The sequence below is a fragment of the Thamnophis elegans genome, chromosome 7 (genome assembly GCF_009769535.1).
Source record: "Thamnophis elegans isolate rThaEle1 chromosome 7, rThaEle1.pri, whole genome shotgun sequence".
Lineage (NCBI taxonomy): Eukaryota > Metazoa > Chordata > Lepidosauria > Squamata > Colubridae > Thamnophis > Thamnophis elegans.
This window is the reverse complement of record NC_045547.1, coordinates 52,808,241-52,831,972: the sequence shown is the minus strand read 5'-3', so window position 1 is coordinate 52,831,972 and position 23,732 is coordinate 52,808,241. Positions and strand designations below refer to the sequence as shown.

At 41.3% G+C, this 23,732-nt stretch overlaps 1 protein-coding gene across 11 annotated transcripts in view; it reads right to left on the bottom strand.

Annotated features, from left to right (window-relative positions):
• RPAP3 (RNA polymerase II associated protein 3) overlaps nt 1-23,732 on the bottom strand; it is a 44,097-nt gene that overhangs the window by 364 nt on the left and 20,001 nt on the right. For 9 of the 11 annotated variants that reach the window (XM_032220653.1, XM_032220652.1, XM_032220658.1 and 6 more), the window contains 8 exons: nt 23,033-23,154; nt 20,982-21,052; nt 20,732-20,848; nt 18,974-19,197; nt 18,277-18,475; nt 9,423-9,520; nt 537-637; nt 7-406 (listed from right to left, as the gene is read on the bottom strand). In XM_032220653.1, the coding sequence (XP_032076544.1) occupies nt 309-406; nt 537-637; nt 9,423-9,520; nt 18,277-18,475; nt 18,974-19,197; nt 20,732-20,848; nt 20,982-21,052; nt 23,033-23,154 (1,030 nt within the window). In that variant the 3' untranslated portion in view covers nt 7-308. Of the gene's footprint in view, nt 1-6; nt 407-536; nt 638-8,764; nt 8,977-9,422; nt 9,521-18,276; nt 18,476-18,973; nt 19,198-20,731; nt 20,849-20,981; nt 21,053-23,032; nt 23,155-23,732 lie in introns of those variants that run through there. The other 2 variants (XM_032220662.1, XM_032220663.1) reach the window with 2 other exon arrangements.

Here is a 23,732-nt window from a genome sequence, read left to right as displayed (position 1 = left end):
CTATAACAAAAGAGAATCCGTTATTACATTATGTTTAAATTAAAAATAGATTTAGCATTTAGTAAATGATATCGTCCTTCAATTTATATATTTAAAAAACAATAATAAGTTGCAAAGAGTCTGAATTAAGAGTCATATTAAACTTGGAATGAATTGTAATATTTCCATAAACTTGACTTTATGAACAATACAATCCACTGCTATACAGATATAATTGTACAAAAAAGAGGCAGAAGATGGCTTGGCCATTCTTCGTTTTTGGTTCTTTGTTTCTTATTATCTTCCAATTTAAACAGAAAGAAAGATACTCAAAGCGATCTAGAGATGAATTTCACCGACCCAACAATCTTTTTATAGTTTGTTCTGAAAAAATACTTTCCACATATTTTCAGGGACAGAAAGGTTTCTGTGGAAAAAGATTATAATACATGTTTTTAATATATCTGGAATAGTGACATATTGGCAATATTTATACTAATCTCTAAACTATCAAGCCAGTTGATTTTAATAATGACCCAGTAATGTGTTTTACTTACTTTTTTTCTCTGACTCTGACATAAACATAACTGCCATATCAAATCTTTTGGATTCTGATAATTTGTGCAGAATTTCAAGGATAAGTAAAGGCTCTTCTTTCCTTGTAAGATAAGACATTAATTCATACCTTTCATTATTTTCATTCATGCCATTAAAAAAGCACAACATTGACTAATATGAAAAATGCATATATGAAAATAATACATAGAGCTGCATATATATCAAATATATAATCGTTGCTAAACTGAAAATAAAGTCACGCCCTGAAAACCAAATGAACCTTCTGTACTTTTCTATTAGCTGATGGATTTCCCAAATTGCAATTGTTTAAATTAGAGAATGTCTGATTTTCTTCAAACCGCAAATATGGCTTCTGTTGTATTTGTAACCACTATCTGGTCAAGTGGTCACTAAACAACACTAAATAAATTAAAATTTCTCTTAAAAAGTAACCACCCCTCTCCCAAAGATACTGGTAAAAATTCAAGAAGAAATATTTTCTTGGTTTAATTTTTGGCCTCATGTATTAAAAGAATATTTAGGTTTGGTCTGCAAAAAAAAATTTCGAGAGCTGTTTTCGTTATTTCCACATAAACTTTATGTTTTTTTGGTGCACTGAATCTGAAAATGACCTCCATTTTGTCATAGGACATCACGTTTCCTGACAATTTAGGTAACTATGTTAAATAAGGCAATACCTCAAAATAATGGAATAGACTTATAAAATTAAAGTTTTATTACAATATTTCATGAAAATCCTTTTTTTGAACTGAAATGAGCTCAGCTACACACACTAAACTCGATTCTTCTTCCTTGTGAGGCTCCTCTTGGTGCATTTAGGCTTGTGGGTAGCATCTGGAATGTCTCTGAAGCATCCAACAGTAGTCTGCCATCATTGTAATGCTACATTTTCCCTGGCATCTCCTTTCCATCTCTTTAATGTCTTGGTGGAAACGTTCACCTTGTTCCTCATTCACAGCTCCCAAATTTTCAGGAAAGTAGTCAAGGTGGGACTGGAGGAAATGCACTTTCAAACTCATCAGGCAATCTAAAGCTTGAAATGCTTTCAGCATTCTTCCGACAATCTTTTTGTAGTGAGGATCTTTGTTATTGCCTTAAAATTTCTGTACGACTTCTTTAAATGCAATCCATCCTTCTTTTTGAGGATCCATCATGGTATTGACAAACTCTTGATCAACTATAAGCCTTCTAATGTCTGGTCTCACGAACACACCTTTCTTCAATTTTGCCTCTGACAGGCATGGAAACTTGGGTGACCAAGTATTTGAAGCATTCTCCATCTCTTGGAAGTGATTTTACAAATTGCTTCATCAATCCCAATTTTATGTGGAGAGGTGGTAGAAGAACTTTATGGGAAGGTACCAAAGTTTCTCGGAGGACATTTTTTTCACCGACTGTTAGCACCCTCGGCTGCCAACTCTTCTTGGTCCAGTGATTTTGTCGGTCTCGACTGTCCCATAGACACAGAAAACAAGGGTATTTGGTATACCCAGCTTTTTGCCCGCGCAGCATGCACAAGACCTTCAAGTCCCCACACACTTGCCAACCATGGTCTTCATATTTAAGTTTACGAAGAACCAATTCCAAGTTCTTGTAGGTTTCCTTCAAGTGTACGGAATGACCTACAGGTATGGAAGCGTAAAAACCGTTGTGGAGTAAAACTGCTTTGAGACTTCTTTTTGAAGAATCTATAAAAAGACGCCATTGCTCTGAATCATATTGGATTTTAAATTGACCCATCAGACCTTTGACATCGATGCAATAAACCAACTTGTCTTCCTGGGCGAAGTAAGGAACGAACTCCTTTTCACAATGTCTGAACCATGAAGATGACACTCCTGGCAACAATAAATGCCTGCTTTTCAGCCTTGATCCGAGTAACTCAACGGCATCTTTGGGAAGATTCAAGTCTCTTACCAAATCATTCATCTCCTCCTGAGAAAACAATTTTGTATCATCTTCAAAGTCAGAACTTGATTTGTCATCTGGTTTAGGTATGACTTCACCTTCATCAGAGCTAGGTATCTCTTCCAAGGTAGAAGGGGGCTTGGGTACTGATATATCTGTGCCCTGGGGGATGGGACAAATTGCTGAGTGAAGATTGGGGTATAAAATGAAATGCTTCCATTTGGAATTAAAATTTTTCACATCGCATGAACAAAAGTAACAGTCATCACTATGATTCTTTTGTTCTCGCCATACCATAGGAATCCCATAACGGAAAGATTTTTTCTTACTCTTGAACCAGTTTCGGAGGTCCTCAACACACCATTTGCACACTTTATGAGGCGCCCAAACTTTATCTTCCCTACCTCCCAGCTGCGTTGCAACAGACTGCCTGCGCTCCTGGAGACAGTAGCCGGACTGGCAGTTGAATTCCCCAAACTTATAGTATTGGGGGATTTCAACCTGCCATCTCTTGGCGAACGCTCTGATGGGGCGCAGGAGTTCATGGCTTCCATGACAACCATGGACTTGACCCAGGTAATTCTGGGCCCAACTCATACAGCGGGACACATGCTCGACCTCGTGTTTCTCTCGGGGCAGTGGAGACGTGATCTGAAATTAGAGGGCATTGAGATCTCGCCCCTGTCATGGTCAGATCACTTCTTACTGAGGCTGCACTTTCGGAAACCACTCCCCCACTGCAGGGAGGTGGAGCCGATTAAGTGGTTCCGCCCCAGGCGCCTGATGGACCCTTTGGGTTTTCAAACGGAGCTTGGGGATATACCTGACTCCCTTGCCCGCAGTCCGACAGAGTCCTTGGTCGCTGCCTGGAATATAGCGGCGGCTGGGGCTCTTGACCGGATTGCGCCTTTGTGGCCTTCTCCATGGAAGTGGATCCAGGAGGGCTCCTTGGTTTACCGAGGAACTCCGGGAGATGAAGCGCCAAAAGAGACGCCTAGAGCGATGCTGGAGGGCTAGTAACTCCGAATCTGACCGAGCACTGCTAAGAGCCTATATTAGGACTTATCTCGTGGCGATACGGGCGGCAAAATGTGCACATTTTCCCGCTCTTATTGCATCCGCAGAATCTCACCCGGCCGCCCTGTTTAGGATTACCCGCTCCCTTCTGAAGGGGAGGGATGCGGAGGAACCTTTGCAGGGAACAGCTGAGGAATTTGTTCAGTTTCTGTCGGACAAAGTCGCTCAGATTCGGACGGACCTGGACTCCACTTGGGCAGTTCCTGCTGAGATGCCAGGGGTGGGCCTTGATCGGATTTCTTGGATTGAGTTCCAACCTGTTACTCCTGAGGAAGTGGACAAGGCCATGGGAGCGGTAAGTGCCTCCACCTGATTACTGGACCCATGTCCCTCCTGGCTGGTTTCTGCCAACAAGGAGGTTACACGAGGCTGGTTCCAGAGAATTATTAACACCTCTCTACAGGAGGGATCTTTCCCGCAGCCCCTAAAGGATGCGGTGGTGAGACCCCTTCTTAAGAAACCTTCTCTGGATCCAGCTATTCTTAATAACTATCGTCCAGTCTCCAACCTACCCTCTATTGCGAAGGTTGTTGAGAAGGTGGTGGCCTTTCAACTCCAACGGTCCTTGTAGTTGTAGTTGTAGTTGAGTTTATTTATAGGCCGCCCTTTTCCCTGAGGGGACTCAGGGCGGCTAACAACTTGTATGGGAGGGGAAGACATACAATAACATAAAAACACAATGTATAATTAAAATCAAGCAACATTCATACAACATTCGGGTGGGGGCGGATTATGGTCTTTACCCCCAGGCCTGGCGGGATAGCCAGATCTTGAGGGCTGTGCGGAAGGTCTGAAGGGTGGTGAGAGTACGAATCTCCACGGGGAGATCGTTCCAGAGGGTCGGAGCTGCTACTGAAAGGCTCTCCTCGCGTAGTTGCCAGCCGGCACTGGCTGGCAGATGGCACTCGGAGGAGGCCTAATCTGTGAGATCTTATGGGTCGAGAGGAGGTGATTGGCAGGAGGCGGTCTCCCAAGTACGCAGATCCACTACCATGAAGGGCTTTGTAGGTAGTAAGAAGCACCTTGAAGCGCACACGGAGATCAACAGGTAGCCAGTGCAGCTCGCGGAGGATAGGTGTTATGTGGGTGAACCGAGGTGCACCCACAATCACTCGCGCGGCCGCATTCTGGACTAGCTGAAGCCGCCGGATGCTCTTCAAGGGCAGCCCCATGTAGAGCACATTGCAGTATTCCAGCCTAGAGGTCACGAGGGTGCGAGTGACTGTTGTGAGAGCCTCCCGATTCAGGTAGGGTCGCAACTGGCGCACCAGGCGAACCTGGGCAAATGCCCCCCTGGTCACAGCCGACAGGTGGTAATCAAAGGTCAGCTGTGGATCCAGGAGGACTCCCAAGTTGCGAACCCTGTCTGAGGGGTGTAAAATTTGGCCCCCCAGCCTGAGCGATGGAACACTAACCAAATTTTTGGGAGGGAAACACAACAGCCACTCGGTCTTTTCTGGGTTGAGTACAAGCTTGTTAGCCCTCATCCAGTCCCTGACGGCCTCGAGACCCTGATTCATCACGTCCACCGCTTCATTGAGTTGGCATGGGGCGGACAGATACAGCTGCGTATCGTCCGCATATTGGTGGTATCTTATCCCGTGCCTCCGAATGATCTCGCCCAGCGGTTTCATGTAGATGTTAAATAGTACGGGGGACAGGACCGACCCCTGCGGCACCCCATATGTTAGGGGCCTCATGGTCGATCTCTGTCCCCCGACCAACACCGACTGCGACCTGTCCGAGAGGTAGGAGAACCACTGCAAAACAGTGCCTCCCACCCCCACCTCCCGCAGTCGTCGCAGAAGGATACCATGGTCGATGGTATCGAAAGCCGCCGAGAGGTCAAGGAGAACCAAGATGGAGGCGTGGCCTCCATCCCTGGCTCTCCAGAGATCATCGGTCAATGCGACCCAAAGCGGTTTCTGTGCTGTAACCAGGTCTGAAGCCGGACTGGAAGGGGTCCAGGTAGTCGGCTTCCTCCAAGGACCGCTGGAGCTGGTAGGCCACCACCTTCTCAACAACCTTCCCAATAAAGGGGAGGTTGGAGACTGGACGGTAGTTGTTAAGTACGGCTGGATCCAAAGATGGTTTCTTCAGGAGGGGTCTCACCACCGCCGTTTTAAGTGCGGCGGGGAAGTGCCCCTCCCGAAGCGATGGCGGTAATAACCGCTTGGATCCAGCCCCGTGTCACTCCCTGCTGTTAGCAACCAGCAGGAGGGACACGGGTCCAGTACACAGGTGGAGGCACTCACAGCCCTCATGGCCTTGTCCCACGTCCCCGGGGGTAACATCCTGAAACTCAACCCAGCGATGGTTCTACCAAATCGTCCTCTCGTGTCTCGGCTGGCTCTGCAAAGGTGGAGTCCAAATCCGACCGAAACCGAGCAACTTTGTCCGCCAAGAACTGGGCATAGTCTTCAGCCCTACCCTGCAAGGGGTCCCCCGTATCCCTCTTATTTAAGAGGAAACGGGTTATCCTAAACAGGGCGGCTGGACGGGACTCGGCGGACGCAACCAAGGTGGCAATATAAGATCTCTTTGCTGCCCTAAGTGCCCTGATGTAATCCTTGGTGCAGGTTGTTAAGAGTGCTTGGTTCGATTCGGATTTATCGGACCTCCACAGGTGCTCTAGGCGTCTCCTCCGGCGCTTCCTCTCCCGGAGCTCCTCGGTGAACCAAGGCCTCCAGGATCCGCCGCCTCGGAGGGGCTGTAGTGGCGCAATCCGGTCGAGGGTCTCCGATGCTGCCGAATGCCAGGCAGCAACCAGAGTCTCTACCGGATTGTGGGCGAGAGTATCAGGAATAACCCCAAGCTCCGTCTGGAACCTCAAAGGGTCCATAAGTCGCCTGGGGCGGAACCACTTGGTCAGTTCCTCCTCCCTACAGTGGGGGTTTGGTCTTCGGAAGTCAAGCCTCAGTAGGCAGTGGTCTGACCACGACAGGGGTATGATCTCATTACCCCTCAGACCAAGGTCACAAGTCCACTGCTCCGAGAGGAATACGAGGTCGAGCGTGTGACCCGCAGAGTGAGTTGGGCCCCGAATTATCTGGGTCAAGCCCATGGCTGTCATGGAAGCCATGAACTCCTGCGCCCCATCAGAGTGTTCACTGAGCGTTGGATGAAGCTGACTATCTTGAGCCCTTCCAATCGGGTTTCAGGCCTGGTTATTCCACCAAAACTGCTTTGGTCGTGCTGACCGATGATCTCTGGCGGGCCAGGGATAGAGGATTTTCCTCTATCCTGGTGCTTCTTGACCTCTCAGCGGCCTTCGATACCATCGACCATGGTATCCTCTGCGAAGACTGGGGGAGGTGGGAGTGAAAGGCACCGTTTTACGTTGGTTCTCCTCTTACCTCTCTGACAGGTCACAGTCGGTGTTGGTGGGAGGGCAGAGGTCGACCCCTAGGCCCCTCAAATATGGGGTGCTGCAGGACTTGGTCCTGTCCCCCCTCCTATTTAACATCTACATGAAGCCGCTGGGTCAGATCATTTGCCGGCACAGGATTAAGTACCACCAATACGCGGACAATACTCAATTGTATCTGTCCACCCCGTGCCAACTCAGCGAAGCAGTGGAAGTGATGTGCCAGTGCCTGGAGGCTGTTAGGGTCTGGATGGGAGTAAACAAGCTGGCACTCAATCCAGACAAGACCGAGTGGCTTTTGATGTTTCCTCCCAAGGATAGTCTGGATTTTCCATCTATCAGCCTGGAGGGTGAAAGCTTACACCCCTCAATGAGGGCTCGCAACTTGGGTGTCCTCCTCGATCCGCAGCTGACCTTTAGAAACTCATTTGTTCTGCTATGGACCAGGGAGCCTATGCCCAAGTTCGCCTGGTGCACCAGTTGCGACCTATCTGGACCAGGAGGCACTTCAAATGGTCACTCATGCCCTTGTCACCTCAAGGCTTGATTACTGCAACACACTCTACATGGGGCTGCCCTTGAAGAGTGTTCGGAGACTGCAGTTTGTCCAGAATGCAGCCGTGCGAGCGAATCGTTATACCTATCCTCCGCGAGCTGCACTGGCTCCCTATAATCTCCGGACGCAGTACAAAGTGCTGGTGATTACCTTTATAGCCCTACATGGCACTAGACCTGGATATCTGAGAGACCGTCTCCTGCTACACACCTTCCAACGTCCAATAAGAACCCACAGGCTAGGCCTCTTCGGGTACCATCGGCCGGATAATGCGACTGGCGACTACTCGGGGGAGAGCCTTTTCTGTAGCTGCTACGGCTCTGTGGAACGAGCTACCAGCAGAGATCCGGACCCTTCCCTCCCTCATGGCCTTCCAAAAAGCCACTAAGACCTGGCTGTTTCGACAGGCCTGGGGTTGCTGATTTCCAAATCAGGTGCAACTCCCAGTTAACCGAATGTATGTTGTGCTTTTTAAATTGTTTGTATTGTTTGTATTCTCCCCCTGTGTGTTATTTTACTTCATTTCGTATTTGTAAGCCGCCCGGAGTCCTCCGGGATTGGGCGGCATATAAACCCATTAAATTGCGAATTATTTTGATCTCCAATTTTTAGTCCAAAGTATGCAAAGTATACTTTTTCACAAAGTGTGTAATATTCTACTGTTGCTTCAACACTGTATATTCACAACGATGAAACAGGAACTGTCTGGCGAATTAATACACTTTCGCAGAGCCATAACATTGTTGAAAGTTGAAAGTTGAAGAATGACGAGCTAACATGAATTGCGATGAAAAAGTGTGAACAGCCTAGAACCAAGACCTGATGATGATTCGTGCACCAGTGTGGCACAAGCAGGAGAGAGCAGCTCTGTGTCTGTACACCGAGACGTCACAGTGCTGGCCACATCCTCTGCACTGACTGGAGATGCTGCTATCTGCCCTGTGTCTCCCTCCCACTGGATTCTTCAGGAAGATTAACCTCTTCTACCATTAGAAGCACAGACTTAAACTTGCCTTAGCTTATGTATATCTGCTGACCATCAGATTTACAGTGCTATATTTTTTTTACATAACTCGGACAAACCCTTTAAGGTTTTTTTGGCATTTTATATCTTAAGTGCACTTATGTGAATTACTTAATAGTAATTTGGACTTTAAATTTGGTTAAAAACCCATACTATAAAAAAAATACCAAAAATTAAAAAAGTTGATAAATTTGAAGACAATTTTGCATGTTGTGGCAAATCATGACGTCTAGGAGTTTTTTCAATATTTATTTGTTTTCAGCACACCAAAATACATGCAAATTAGATGAAATAATCAAACAGCTTTTTAGTCGCAGACTAAATTATTAATATTAATCAAGGTCATAGGGTGTATCTGCTGAATTTTCCAATATGCACAGAGAATTGATGGAAGACCTTTACAACATCTTTCAAGAGGTAGTCACTGATCCCTTCCAGAAACAATATTTGGGTAGAATTTTGAGTTTTCTATAAATTCAGAATATTCTAAAATGTAGCACAAAAATATTGAAATCTGGGAAAAAAAGAATGCTTTCATTTTTTAATTTAACATTTTATTCAGAAGCTCAGAGTATTTCTAGGATACAATTTTGTCAGATATGTATGAAAATTGCCATGGCAACTGTACTTATGGATCACCTCTGAATTTCTATTCAAAAATAGTAAGTAACACTGAAATGTTTCAACCATGAGAACTACTTTTGGTGTCTTACTCCTGGTTTTTAAAACATCTAAATTATATAATAATTTATTGTACCTGCTTCTTATCCAAATAGTATGAATTTAATATTAACATATTATTAGTATCAGATTAAACAAATTTGTCTAAAGAAATATGCAGCAGAAAATATTAAAACTAGTAATCGAGCTAAAGGCACAATCCAATAAAAATACAATAGTAAATTAATCTGAGAAAATAGCTTTAAACTTACTTAGTATGAAAATCCTGTAGAATTTTCAAGATTTGGCAAAAAACCTCTGGATCCAATGATTTTTGGAAGAGGTTAGGATAAAGGCAAGGATCTATTTGCTTTGGAAGAACAAAAGAAAAACAGACTAATAATAGGAATATATTTATAAATCAGACCCTATATTTACTATTAATAGATTTCTCATTCTTACATAAAGCTTATTAAAATAAAATTCAAACATAATTTATTGCAACAATTAGTATTCAAATCATAGCACATTACTATTAATTATCTTGGGAGCTTCTCTGTTTCTCAATAAGATTAATAATGGCAATCACCTTTCACAGTAAAACACAATGAATGCCTTTGAATGACAAGTGTTATCCCCACCTCACTCCTACAATTAACAGACAAAAATGCTGACCATTTTCTGAAGCACATTTCATAGTTCACATGGTGGTGAAATAAAGATCTGTCCATAAACTGGATATGTGATACCTGGATTCAAATTCATACTCAATGTAAAGGAATTAATTTCAATCTTGAAGAAGATACCAAAAGTCATTGAAGATGGACTTGAAGAAAAGATTACACAGTTCATAAATTGAAAAAAACTGTTAGAAATAAATTCAAAATAACCTTTATTTTCTTTAGTATAAGATAGAACAGAAAACAATTTGAATAGGTCTTCGGATACGCTTCAAGGTGCTAGTCATTACTTATAAAGCCCTTCATGGTATTGGACCTGGGTACTTGAGAGACCGCCTGCTGCCAATTACCTCCAGACCGATTAGATCCCACAGATTAGGCCTCCTCCGAATTCCATCTACTGGCCAATGCCGATTGGCTACCACCCGGAGGAGGGCCTTCTCTGTGGCTGCTCCGGCCCTCTGGAACGAGCTCCCCGTGGAGATTCGGACCCTCACCACCCTCCAGGCTTTCCGCAAAGCCCTTAAAACCTGGCTGTTCCGACAGGCCTAGGGCTGATGAGTTCCCGTCCCCGCTCGAATTGTGTGGCTGTTGATTTTTTTAAAATTGTTGTGTTGTTTGTCCGTTGTCTTTTTTCCCCCTGTTTGTATCCCCCCCCCTTTACTTGGTTTGTGAGCCGCCCTGAGTCCCTCTGGGAATAGGGCGGCATAGAAATGCAATCAAATCAAATCAAATCAAAATCAAATCGGTTTTCAAGATTCTATTACAGCCAGGTTTACTTGAAGAAAAAGTTAAAGTTAACTAAAGTTTAGTTAAAGCTGAAATATTCAGCTTTATTTTTTGCTTTCCCTCAGCCCGAGTTCATTAACAAATGAAGCTTGCTTTGAGTATATATGTGTGAAACTTAATTATCTCTTAGATCCATTGAAGTAATTTTAATACAGACCACCCAGCCAAGCCAAAGAAATAGATGAACTCTTTGCTAATCAATTAACAAATGTATGAAGGAAACATACCACAGTAGCATGTGGGAGACTTTAACCACCCTGATATCAACTGGGAGATCGAACAGATTCCTAACCAACTTGGCTGACATCTTTGTGATCTAAAAGGTAGAGGAAGAAACTAGAGGAAAAACTATACTAGACCTAATTCTTACTAGCACAGAACAAATGATAGAGGGAGTTGAAGTTGTCAGAAATTTGGGCGAGTGATCACATCATACTGGAATTCAATTAAATGCAAATACAAGCAATAGAAAATAATCCAACCAGTGTCTTAAACTTTAAAAAAACTGATTTTCACAAACTCAGAGAGAGCCTAAGCAAAACGTCATGGATAAAAATCCTAAAAGGGAAAACAACTCAAGGAGCATGGAAAACACTGAAATATATGTTCATTAAAGCCCAGTCTACAACAATACCACTGAAAAAGAAAAACAAGAGATCCAAGAAGAAACCAGCATTGTTGCACAAAGATCTCTCTGATAAACAGAAAAACAAAAAAGGGTAAGTACAAAAAACTGGAAAGAGGAAATAAGGCAGAATATCAGCAGGCAGTCCAAATCTGAAAAGATGAAGTTAGGAAAGCAAAGGCTCGGAATGAACAAAGACTTGCAACAAAAGTCAAAGATAATAATAAAAAAAGTTTCTTTCAACATATAAATAACAAGGAAAAAAGTCAAGGAAACAGTTGGTCCATTAAAGAGAGAAGATGGCAAAGGAAGTAACAGGCAGTAGAAAGAAAGCAGAGCTGCTTAACTCATTCTTTGCATCAGTCTTCACACAAAAAGAAACTATAGTCCAACCTACCAAAAACATAACTGTAAAAGACAGACTAGAAATAAAAATTAAAATAAACAAGAAAATAGTTAGAGAACACCCATCTGATCTTAATGAAATATAAATCACTAGGACCTGATGGATTACATCCCAGAAATATGAAGGAGATGGCAGATGTTATCTCAGAACCACTGTTATATTTTTAAAAAATCTTGGAGCACCAGGAAACTACCAGAGGATTGGAAAATAATTATTGATGTGGTTCCCATCTTCAAAAAAGAGGAAAATAAAACAGGCACAGGATACTACACACCAACCTAACATCAATACCAAGAAAGATACTGGGGGAAAAATAACCAATAAACAGATATGTGAACATCTAGAAACAAATAAAGTTCTAACAACTAGCCAGCACAGGTTTTTTAAAAAACAGATCAGGCCAAAGCAATCTTATTTCATTCTTTGATAAAGTGATTAAATTAATAGACTAGCAAAATGCTGTGGACATAATATATTTAGACTTCAGCAAGGCATTTGACAAAGTAGACCACAAACTACTTCTTGGTAAACTAGAAAAATGTGGAATAAACAACATCACCACCAGATGGATTTGTAACTGGCCGTCAAATTGTACTCAATGAGTAGTCCTTAATGGTACTACATCTACATGGAGGGAAGTAAGCATGGGGTACTACAACGTTCACTCTTAGGCCCAGTACTCCGCAATAGCTTCATAAATGACTTAGATGAGGGAGTGGAAGGGGAACTCATCAAATTTGCAGAAGACACTAAGCTGGCAGGAATAGCCAACACCCCAGAAGACAAGTTCAGGATGATCTTGACAAACTTGAACAATGCGCCCTATCCAACAAAATGAAATTTAATGTTGAGAAAAGCAAGGTTTTACACTTGGGCAGGACCAAAGACACAAGTACAGAGTAGGTGAAACCTGGCTCAAAAACAGTAAGTCTGAGAGGGAACACGGAGTCCTTGTGGACGATCACTTAAACATGAGTCTGCAGTAATGTATGGCAGCAGCCAAAAAAGCTAATACAATCCGTGTGTCAACTTGTAAAGTGTTACCATGACTATTATCAAGTTGACATTGGAGGGAGAATTCCATGCATACCTTCGGCTAGAGTCAGATCCCATATTTCTACAGCCAGCATGTGGGGTGCAAAGTTCACAGCCTGCTGCAGCATCTTGTTGGTGGATATGATTTATGACACAGATTGAGGGGAGACACAGGGGTAAAGTGCAAAGTCCATTAACCAGATATCAGTTTTGGCTCTGCAGAAGAACATGCCAAAATGTTGATCCTAATAAATAAATGGATTTCTTCTGAACTTTGTCTCGAGGCTCGTAAATTAATTAAGTCATCTTTTGGAAACTTCACAGAGAGCTGAAACTGACTTTTAAAATCTATCAAGATTTCCGGGTTTCCTGAATCCCGGGCTCTCCAATCACTTCCTGATATTTGGGGTGCTTGGAGGAAAAATCAGGCAACCATGAGAGAAGGCGGATTATCGGAAGAAAGCCTGATTTCAGCTGGAGGAGAACATCAAACATCAAAGCTCCAGACATCCAAGCTGCGATGCCTTTCCCAGTGGCAGAAGCAAGAAAGGATGAGTACTGCTGGAAATTAGCCCCTAAGGCAGCTGTAGTTGAGTTCCCTTACCCCAATTCCCAGATAAAGGGAAGGGTCTCGAGCAAGCTGGCAAGGATGGACTGGATGTGGGACTGGGCACAAGCCAGGCTCCCAAAGCCCCAGATGGAATCACTGGGGAGTGCAATAGAGCAACTGAGGGAGGATTTTAACTGGACCACCCTTTATAATGAGGGGCCATCATGCAACCCAAAAGAGAGGGGAGGGACATCTGATCCTGTTGAATGGAGGAGACGCAGACTGGAGTGCAGCCCCCCTCCTCCACCCAATAGAAGGAGAAGGAGCCCGAAACTGCAACCAGTGCCTCTCCCACTCAGCAGGCAGGTTGCCCAGGGCAGGCAACCCCCTCCCTCTCTCCGAATTAGAAGTGAGGAAGATGGCCAGCCACATCAGGCACAAGCATACAGATGCCAACAAGAGGTTGGAGGAGTAGTGCTGAATGACCCACCCCAATTCAGGGAAAAGTTTGACAAGGACTCAGATCAGCTAGCTCTATTCCTTGATTCAGCTGATACCCACCTAGAACGCTATGGGCACCTCTACCCATCCCCCAGAGCCATGGTGAATACCATCGCAGAGGGGCTAGAGGGAGAAGCAAGGGAATGGTTAGCAGTCCTTCACAAGAGGAGAGCCCCCCAACTGCAAGACATAGATGATTTCCTGCAACTGCTAGAGGCCAGATTTGAGGTGGCGGAGGAGGACCCATATGCGGAAGAGGAACTCAGCAACCTAAAGCAGTGGGGCCACCCCATCAAAGAGCACATCTGTGAATTTAGGAGGGTCATTGGAAGGCTACCCCTTTACCAGAGCGGCTGCTGGTGCATTTTTTCAGAACAAGCCAGGACAAGTAAATTGCTCAGGTAACGCATATCATGACATCCCAAATCGACTCTCTGAGTGGTTCCGAGTAGCAACAATGGGCTGCGCGCCAATGACATGAGAACGCAACATGGGAAAATGTCAAAAAAATGCTGGCTAAAGCAGCACAAACCTATAAGAAAGAGGCAGATAAACACCGGGCTCCGCAACGGACATTCCAGATGGGAGAGAAAGTTTACCTCTCCACAAAATATTTGAGATTAAAACTCCCTAGCAAGAAACTGGGACCAAAGTTTATGGGACCATTACCCATAGTAAAGATCATCAACCCAGTCACAGTGCAATTGAAACTGCCTCGATTGCTGGGGAAGATACACCCAGCGTTCCATAGTACCCTCTTAAAACCCGTGATTGGACACACTCTGACACCTGGGAGCTCCTGGGCCCTGTGGTCAAAGGGGGCCAAACCCATTATGAGGTTCAACGAGTCCTTGATTTGAGGTGGCACAGGAGACAACTCCAATACTTAATCAAGTGGAAGGGCTCCCCCTTATCAGTGGCATCTTGGATAAAAAGTAGGAATATCCAGGCTGATCGCCTTGTAGCAAAATTCCATGCAGAAAATCCAGGTAAACCTGGCGGAGGAACGAAGTGAAGGGAGCCGAATGTCAACTTGTAAAGCATTACCATGACTATTATCAAGTTAACATTAGAGGGAGAATTCCACGCATACCTTCGGCCAGAGTTGGATCTCATATTTCTACAGCCGGCCTGTGAGGTGCAAAATTCACAGCCTGCTGCAGCACCTCGTTGGTGGATATGATTTATGACACAGACTGAGGGGAGGGGAGGGGAGACACTGGGGTAAAGTGCAAAGACCATTAACCAGATATCAGTTTCAGTCACGGAGAAGAATATGTCAAAATGTTGATCCTAATAAATGACTGGATTTCTTTTGAACTTTGCCTCAAGGCTCGTAAATTAATTAGGTAATCTTTTGGAAACTTCACATCTTGGTTGTATAAAGAGGCATAGAATCAAAATCACATGAAGTATTAGTACCACTTTATAAAGCCTTAACAAGACCACACCTAGAATACAGCATCCAGTTTTGGTCACCACATAAAAAAGATGTTGAGACTTTGGAAAAAGTGCAAAAAAGAGCAACCAAGATGATTAAAGGCTTGAGACTAAACCATGAAGAATGGTTGCAGAATTTGGGTTTGGCTAGTCTAGAGAAAAGAAGGACTGGGGGGACATGATAGCAGTACTCCAGAATTTGAGAGGCTGCCACAAAGAGGAAGAGGTCAATTTATTATTGAAAGCACCAGAGGGCAGGACAAGAAACAATGGGTGAAAACTTATAAAGGAGAAAAGCAACCTGGAAATAAAGAGAAATTTCCTAATAGTGAGGACAAAGTGGAAAAGCTTGCCGTCAGAAGTTGTAAGTGCTTCATCACTGGATATTTTTAAGAAGAGATTGGACAGCCACTTGTCTGAAATGGTACAGGATTTCATGCTTAAGCAGGGGACTGGACTAGAAGACTTTCAAAGTCCATTCCAGCTCTATTCTGATTTTCATTCTAAAATTTTCAAGTTTCAGTTTCAAATGTGAACACAACAGCTTTGTAGGTTGATAAAATCAATTTAACTGAGGTATTATTGTCAGCCCTGAAAATCCCCAGAAAACAATCTCCAAAACAAGTCCGCTGGGCGTTGTAGTTCAGGAGATTTAAATTCGAACTGAGGTATATCCCTGCAGGAAAGAACCTACTAGATGCCTTGTCAAGAAAGCCACAGTTTGACAGCTGGAGGGAAGAGGTGATTCACACCATCATTCCTCCTAAACAACTAGCAGCACAAGTCAGCACCAGAGGCCAGAACAAACAGCCGCGTGATCCCAACCAGGACAAACTGACAGCCACACTCACCGACTACAAAGACGTCTTAACTATGAGAAATGGACTTGCCTGAAAAGAATCCACAATATACGTTCCTCTAACACTAGAAGTGTTACAGCGCAGTCATGATGTGAAGTTAGGAGGCTACTTTGGATTCCTAAAGACTCTCCACCTTGCCAGGCATCAATTCTGGTGGCCAAAAATGAAGGCAGAAGTGGAGGACTATGTAAAGAGTTGTGCCACATGTGCAGCCATGAAAATAAGACCGGGCAAGCCCACTGGGCTCCTGCAACAGATAGCCAACCCCAGCCGACCTTGGGAAGAGATTGCAATGGATTTCATCGTTGAGCTCCAGAAAGTGGTGGGAACACAGTAATTTGGACAGTCATTGATTTGTTTTCTTCGCTTGCTCAGCTAACAAGCTAGCAAAGATGTTTGTCAAGCACATCTATCGCCTGCATGATATACCCCGGAGAATCATCTCTGACTGAGGAGTCCAGTTTACCGCCAAGTTCTGGAGGGAGTTCCTGAGGTCCATTGGGTCTATGCAAGGACTTAGCTCAGCTTTCAGAATGTACAAACGCAATGGTCGAACAATACATCGGTTGTTATGTGGATTACCAATAGGACAACTGGTCCGATTTGCTACCATTTGTCAAAGTAGCGTACAACAACGCTGTCCATAGCAGGACTGGATTAACTCCTTTCCAAGTTACCAGCGGCATGGAATTTGTTCGTATGCCTGAGCTGCCCAGAGAGCTTCCCTCCTCAATGTCATTGATTGAATGGATGGACTCTCTCAAAAAGGGGTGGGAAAATACCAAAAAAGTCCTGGCAGATGCGTTGGAAGAATATAAGAAACAAGCAGACAAGCACTGCTTGCTTCAACCCCCCTTGCATCTGGGGGATAAAGTTTTTCTATCGACCAAATAAATACGGTTGAGGATGCCTAGCAAGAAATTAGAATTGAAATTTTTAGGTTCCTCCCCAGTAGTCAAAATAATTAACCCAGTTACAGTTCAGCTCAGCCTGCCTAGAATTCTAGGGAAGATACACCCTGTTTTCCATTGTGAAACCTGTGATTGGGTCTAGTTTGTAATAATGCAAGGAGTAACGCATTACGAAGTGAAAAAAATATTAGACTCTATACATGATATAGAGGTCAATTACAATATTTAGTATATTGGAAGGGGTACCCTTTGTCAGAAGCTATGTGAGTAAAAAGTTGGAATGTGAAAGCTGACAGATTAGTGAAGCAGTTTCATGAAAAATTTCCATATGAGCCAAAGGGTCCCCCCCTGGGGAGTGGAAGAGGTGGTTAGTTAGGTAATGTTAACTCCCTGCATTATTCTCTTTACAGGACACATGTGTCTTCTGAAGGGAGGCTGCCTATCACATCTGGAAGCCATCTTTTCCTTTTTGGATTTCAGGCCTGCCACACTTTCTACTGTGGAAAATGGGAGGGGGGATTATACAGAGTTGGGTGATATGTAGCCATAACATTATTCTTTCTCAGAAAGTCAAGATCGCTTTTGTCTGTGCACTTGGACGGATGTGGATGGGAGGAATCTGTCTTTGTGGCAATGAAGGATTGGACCATGTGATAGACTTGTGGGTGTTGGGGCAGGGTCTTGAACTTTCAACTGGGTGGGAAAACCTGGAAGTTTTCCCAGATGTGCCAACATGACATTTTTAATAAAGTGGAACTTTGAGGAAACACAAGCCTTTCTTTCGTTGGGTGTGTTTTTTGGAACCCTGACACTGTAACTATCTCTGCCACCTCTGAGCTAAAATTTGGCATTTACTTACTGGTATAATAAACTTGCTCTGTTATAAATCATTCAATATGAAACATTCTACTTTCTAAAAGTAGAATCCCAGTAATTTTGTAATTCAAGAATACAAAAATATAAGATAAATCAAATAGAATATGTATTTTTTTTCAAAGAAAGATGCCAGTATACTTTAAGCTATACTTAATAATATCATTTTCTGAACCCCTTCAAGTCAGTTTTGACTTCTGCAAACTGCTCTGACAAATCCCTGCAGCTTTCCTGGCAAGATTTCAGAAGTGGTTTGCCATTCCTTATTTCCTGTGGCTGAGAGACTGTGATTGGCCCAAGGTCATCCAGCTGGCTTTGTCACTAAGGCAGGATTCAGACTCCCAGTTTCTAGTTGATGCCTTAACCACCAAACCAAACTGGTTTTTGAAATCAAATTTGTTAAATGCCAAAAATTTGGAATAAACTAGTGACCACAGAAAGAATGAGTCATCTTACCTTCAAATATGTATACAATTGATCGGGGTAACTTTTTAATTTTCGGAAATCTGATTCAAGTTGGAAAGAATTCATAGGGACTGGAGGCACAGAAAATTCAGACACAGAAGAAATAATGTATTTTTTTGTCTTAGCTTGCTTTTTTAAAGCACAAGGCTGAAGTGATGGTTTTTCTTTCACCGTATTTGTGGTAATGGATCTAAAAATATTAAGGCAGAGAATTTTTGTTAATGGTTAAATATTTTGCCTTAGGAAATATATACAATTACCTGTTTAGAGTACATGGTACCATGTCAAAAGTAGCATTAGAACCTCTGAAGGAATGAAAACGTTAAATTGTCATTTGTGTATTAAATTATGCAAATTTTCTTATGTAATTAAGCTTAACGTTAAATGTGGTTGACTCAGCCTTCCATCCTTCTGAGGACCCAGATCGTTGGGGGCAATAGGCTAACTCTGTAAACTGCTTACAGGGCTGTAAAAGCATTGTGAGGCGGTAGTCTGAGTGCTATTGCTAAAACTGTAGATATGTAAATAAGCAGTTGAAACGCTGAACTAGATTCTTAAGCTGATGTTTAATTTTAAAGAGTTATAAAAAGTAGTGCTTTTGGCACAAATTCATGCATAGGATATTTCTTTTAGAAAGCCTTTCAACAAAAAAATTGATAATATTCTGTTCTAAAAAATATAAACCTACTCGGTCAACAAAGCATCACCAATTTCTTCTATTTTCAGCAGCTTTGTTTTGGGAGTCCCAGATGAAGAGAAATCTTCACTTTGATTCTTAATAGATATTAATTCCTGTGTTTCACTTGGGTTATCAAAAACAGATTGAATAGGCTCAGATTCTCTGGTGGGCATCAAATGTGCACATAACACATCATTATTGATTTCCTCAATGTTTATTCTTCTTAAAGGTTTCTAAATAAATAAAAACAACCCAGCAATGAATTAACATAGAAACACACATTTACATATAATGAGCAACATTTCTAAAGAATAACTATATCTTAATGAAAACACAGAATATTTTGTCTGTCTCCTCCACAGAAATAATCTAAGGGAAATGTTGCATCCTATCTATCAATCTTATCACAAAGGTAGAAAGAAGAAAATAACTGAAATTTCACTCCTTTAAATAATTATACTTTTTATGCCTGATTTTTCAGTGACTTGAATATAATATTAAAATGAAAGTTTATCATTATTTGAATGTGAAAAGGGAGAATGAGATAAAGAACAGCAGGAGAGAATAAACTAGAATTCCACATTTTTGTGTTGGCCAATTCCTGAATTGAGGGGTGCTTGATGCACTCTGAGCTTGGTTATGTTCTTGCAGCTGTTCATTTTGGGTAATTAAATGTCTGCAAGAAAACAACCAAGCTCAGAGAGCACCAAGGACCCCTCATTTCAATCCTAACAAATATTCTTTATTAATTCCTGACTTATCAACATTTGAAGACTAGCAACTATGGTTTTAAAATCAGCTACAACCCATTTGCTTTGTTCCTGACAGCCAAGTGTAATCTGTTACCAACAATACCCAATATACTGAGTCCAAGAACTTGATATTGGTATTTTTACTGTGGACTTTATGACTTAATACTGTGGTGCATTTTTAATTTTTCTTTTCACTTTCTACACATTTGTGTAATATCTTACCTGATGAAGAGCTTCTAGGTAATTCAAAAATGTTCATGCTCTTTTGACTAACTTTGTTTAGTTCTAATACATGTTTTGCCCACCTATGGATTTCAATGATGCCATCCTCATTTCAAACTCAAGAGAATTATAACTGATTATAATTATAACTGGCCAGGATTTGCAATTAACTTAAATAAATTCTGGGTTAGATTCAATAGCATTGGTTGGCTTTTCCAGCAAGCCGGCCTGGCCTGAACAAAATAAAATAAATGATTGATTATTGTTAATTTTAATCGAATTTTAAATGTTATTGCTAACCTTAATTGGGTATATTTTTTGGATACTCTATCTAATTTTTTTTTAACTTTTGTGATATGTTTTTTTTTATTATGTTGTACGTCCTTGGGAGAAGGGCGGCATATAAATCAAACAAACAAACAAACAAAGAGCGTGCTTTGAACTGGATAAGTGAAATTGAATCCTGGATAATTTATTCAGTTTTATTATCAATTCTGTTGTTATCTACTAAACCCACCATTCCCTCATTATTATATACAAGTATTTGATTACTGGTAAATGCATAAGAGAGACAGGATTGGAGTCAGAAACGAGTAACTTCAACTATTATGCCAAATTGCTTAGCCTTACAGAAATACTACACACAAAAAAACCATCCCCACAATTTACCCTTTCTTGCATCCTTCCTCATTAATACTTAAGCCCCTCCTCCCACCTTTTAACGTCACATTTTAAACTATTTTTGTTCTATTTAAAATATTTATATTTAAACAAATAAACCAATACTACTTACAGCTGATCTCAGATGCAAGGGTTTATCAATGGGTTTTACCAGATTTTGTATTTCTGATTCATTCTGTGGTAGTCCAAAATATTCAGTGTCTGACAAAAAGCCTTTTGCGATTAACTCCTTAAAGGAAAGATTAGTCAAATAAATATCCATGGAAATCTAAAGAGGTTACTACCCACAAAATATCCAGATTAAAAGCAATTAATTGCTGTTGCAAGATGGTATTAAAATACACAAGCATAAGTACACATACATTTTTAAGCTTTGTTATTTCATTCATTGCTTGCTTATTTCCAGGTTCCAGCTTCAGGACACTTTTGAAATCTAGGAAAGGCAAATAATAATAATAATAATAATAATAATAATAATAATAACAACAACAACAACAACAACAACAACAATAACAACAACAATAACAATAATAATAATTTAGCTTTCAATACATTTTTATGAAAGACACAAGTAAGTGTGTTTCTTCCAATATACATATTTATTTACAATGGTACAGTTACATCTCTAAAGGGTAAGCACTTGGCAGTTTCACTAACTTCAACAGGACTTCCAAAACATTTGAAATGCCCAATGGCCAACTAATTAAATGCAACAAAAATGAAGCCTACAAATACTTAGGCATTCTGCAGTTGGATAACATCAAGCATGGAGAAGTAAAAACTATTGTCAGGCAAGAGTACATCAACAGTGTTAGGAAAATTTTGAAATTTAAATTGAATGGTGGAAATACAATCAAGGCCATAAATACCTGGGCAATACCAGTTATAAGATACACAGCTGGTATAGTTAACTGGACACAAGCTGATTTGGACATTTTGGACCGAAAAACCAGGAAACTAATGACAATGCACTACAGTTTACATCCACGTGGTGATACTTATAGATTATATCTGCCCCGAAAATCAGGTGGCAGAGGATTATTACAAGTGAAGCAAACAGTTGAAGAAGAAAAACATGCACTGGCTGATTACTTAAAAGAAAGTCAAGAACATCTATTAATTGAAGTAAAGAACAAAAAACTACTGAAGGTCCAACAGACAAAACAAGAATACAGAAAACATGTGATAAAATCAAGAATGGAAAGTTGGCAGAACAAAGCACTGCATGGCCAATTTCTGGAAAAAATAAAAGATAAAATGGACAGTGAACAAACTTGGTTATGGTTAACCACAGGTACATTAAAGAAAGAAACAGAGTCACTAATCCTGGCTGCGCAAGAACAAGCTATCCGCACAAATGCCATTAAGGCCAAAATCGAAAAATCCTTCGATGCCGCCAAATGCAGACTTTGCAAAGAAGCTGATGAAACTGTTGATCACATACTCAGCTGATGTAAAAAAATCGTGCAGACTGATTATAAATTTTGTGGCACAATTCAGTAGCACAAATGATCCATTGGAATTTGTGCAAAAATTATAATATTAAAACAGCAACAAACTGGTGGGAACATCAGCCTGAAAAAGTCACCGAAAATCAGATGGTCAAGATCTTTTGGGTTTTCCATATACAAACGGACAAAATACTGGCGCATAATACACCAGACATCACACTGGTTGAGAAAAATAAGGTCACAATCATAGACATCGCAATACCAGGTGATAGCAGGGTCGCCGAGAAGGAACATGAAAAAATCGCAAAATATCAGGACTTAAAGATCGAAAATCAACGACTATGGCACAAACCAGCAGTGGTAATTCCAGTGGTAATTGGCACACTGGGTGCTATTCCAAAAGCACTGGAATTACATTTGAAACAGTTAAAAATTGACAAAATCACCATCAGTCAAATGCAAAAAGCCGCACTGCTTGGATCTGCACGCATATTAAGAAAATACGTTACGACGTCCTAGGCCCCTGGGTGGGGCCCGACTAGTAACCAATGCCAAATCCAGCAAAACAACTGGCTGCTGTGATACAATTGTGTAATAATAATAATTTAGCTTTCAATACATTTTTATGAAAGACACAAGTAAGTGTGTTTCTTCCAATATACACATTTATTTACAATGGTACAGTTACATCTCTAAAGGGCAAGCAATTGGCAGTTTCACTAACTTCCAAAACATTTCTCTGATTAAAACCAATAGGATTTTTGTAATAGTAACATTATCTGTTCTTTAATTCTTAAGTTACTAAAAAGCAACTAGAGAAAATTTGGTTCATAAAAGCTAAAATATTATGCTACTGTACATCACAGCATTTTGAATTCCTGAAAGCTATTGTTGGATTGGAGCTGCTTCCTTCAAAGAGTGGATAGAGAAAAGGACAACATTAAACAGGGACACAATCGTACCTTGCATAGCTTCTTTTAGTTTTCCAAGGGCAGCTCTAGCTGTGCCTCTTCTGGCAAATGCTTTAGAATATGAAGAATCAAATAACACAGCTCGAGTGCAATCTTCCTCTGCTTCTTCATATCTTATTGATAAAGAGTTGTTCGTTTAAAAAAATAGTTATTATAGCATAATTTAATACAGTTTTGGGCTCTTAAAGCATATAGTAATTCTCACCTATTCCAATGAAGGTTTTCATATTTTATGTGAGGTATGAAAGAGAAATATATACTAGAATGCATGTAAAATCACTTCAACAAATTAATTAGGGCAGGACTAATATGTTTTTATTATTTAGAAACAAAAATCTTGTAGAAACTAGAATGGTAAGATACTCTATTTAAAGCTAACAGCAATAATTCCTTGCAGGATCTTGCTTGGATCCAAAGAACCTCAATTTTCACTAACTGTAGTTTGTAAATATTAATAAAAAATAAAGGTAAAAGGCAAATAAATATATAATTGTGACTGAATTAACTCCACCAAGAAAATGTAAATTTGATGAGTTATATACAGCTAAAATACATGTGAGAAATATTAGTCTAGATTAGAACTACTAATGTAAGCCATTCTACCAATAAAGAATATTTGTAGCTCAGGGTTGAAATGGGGGATCCTTGTTGCTCTGAACTTACTTGTTTTCTTGCAGACATTTCATTGCCC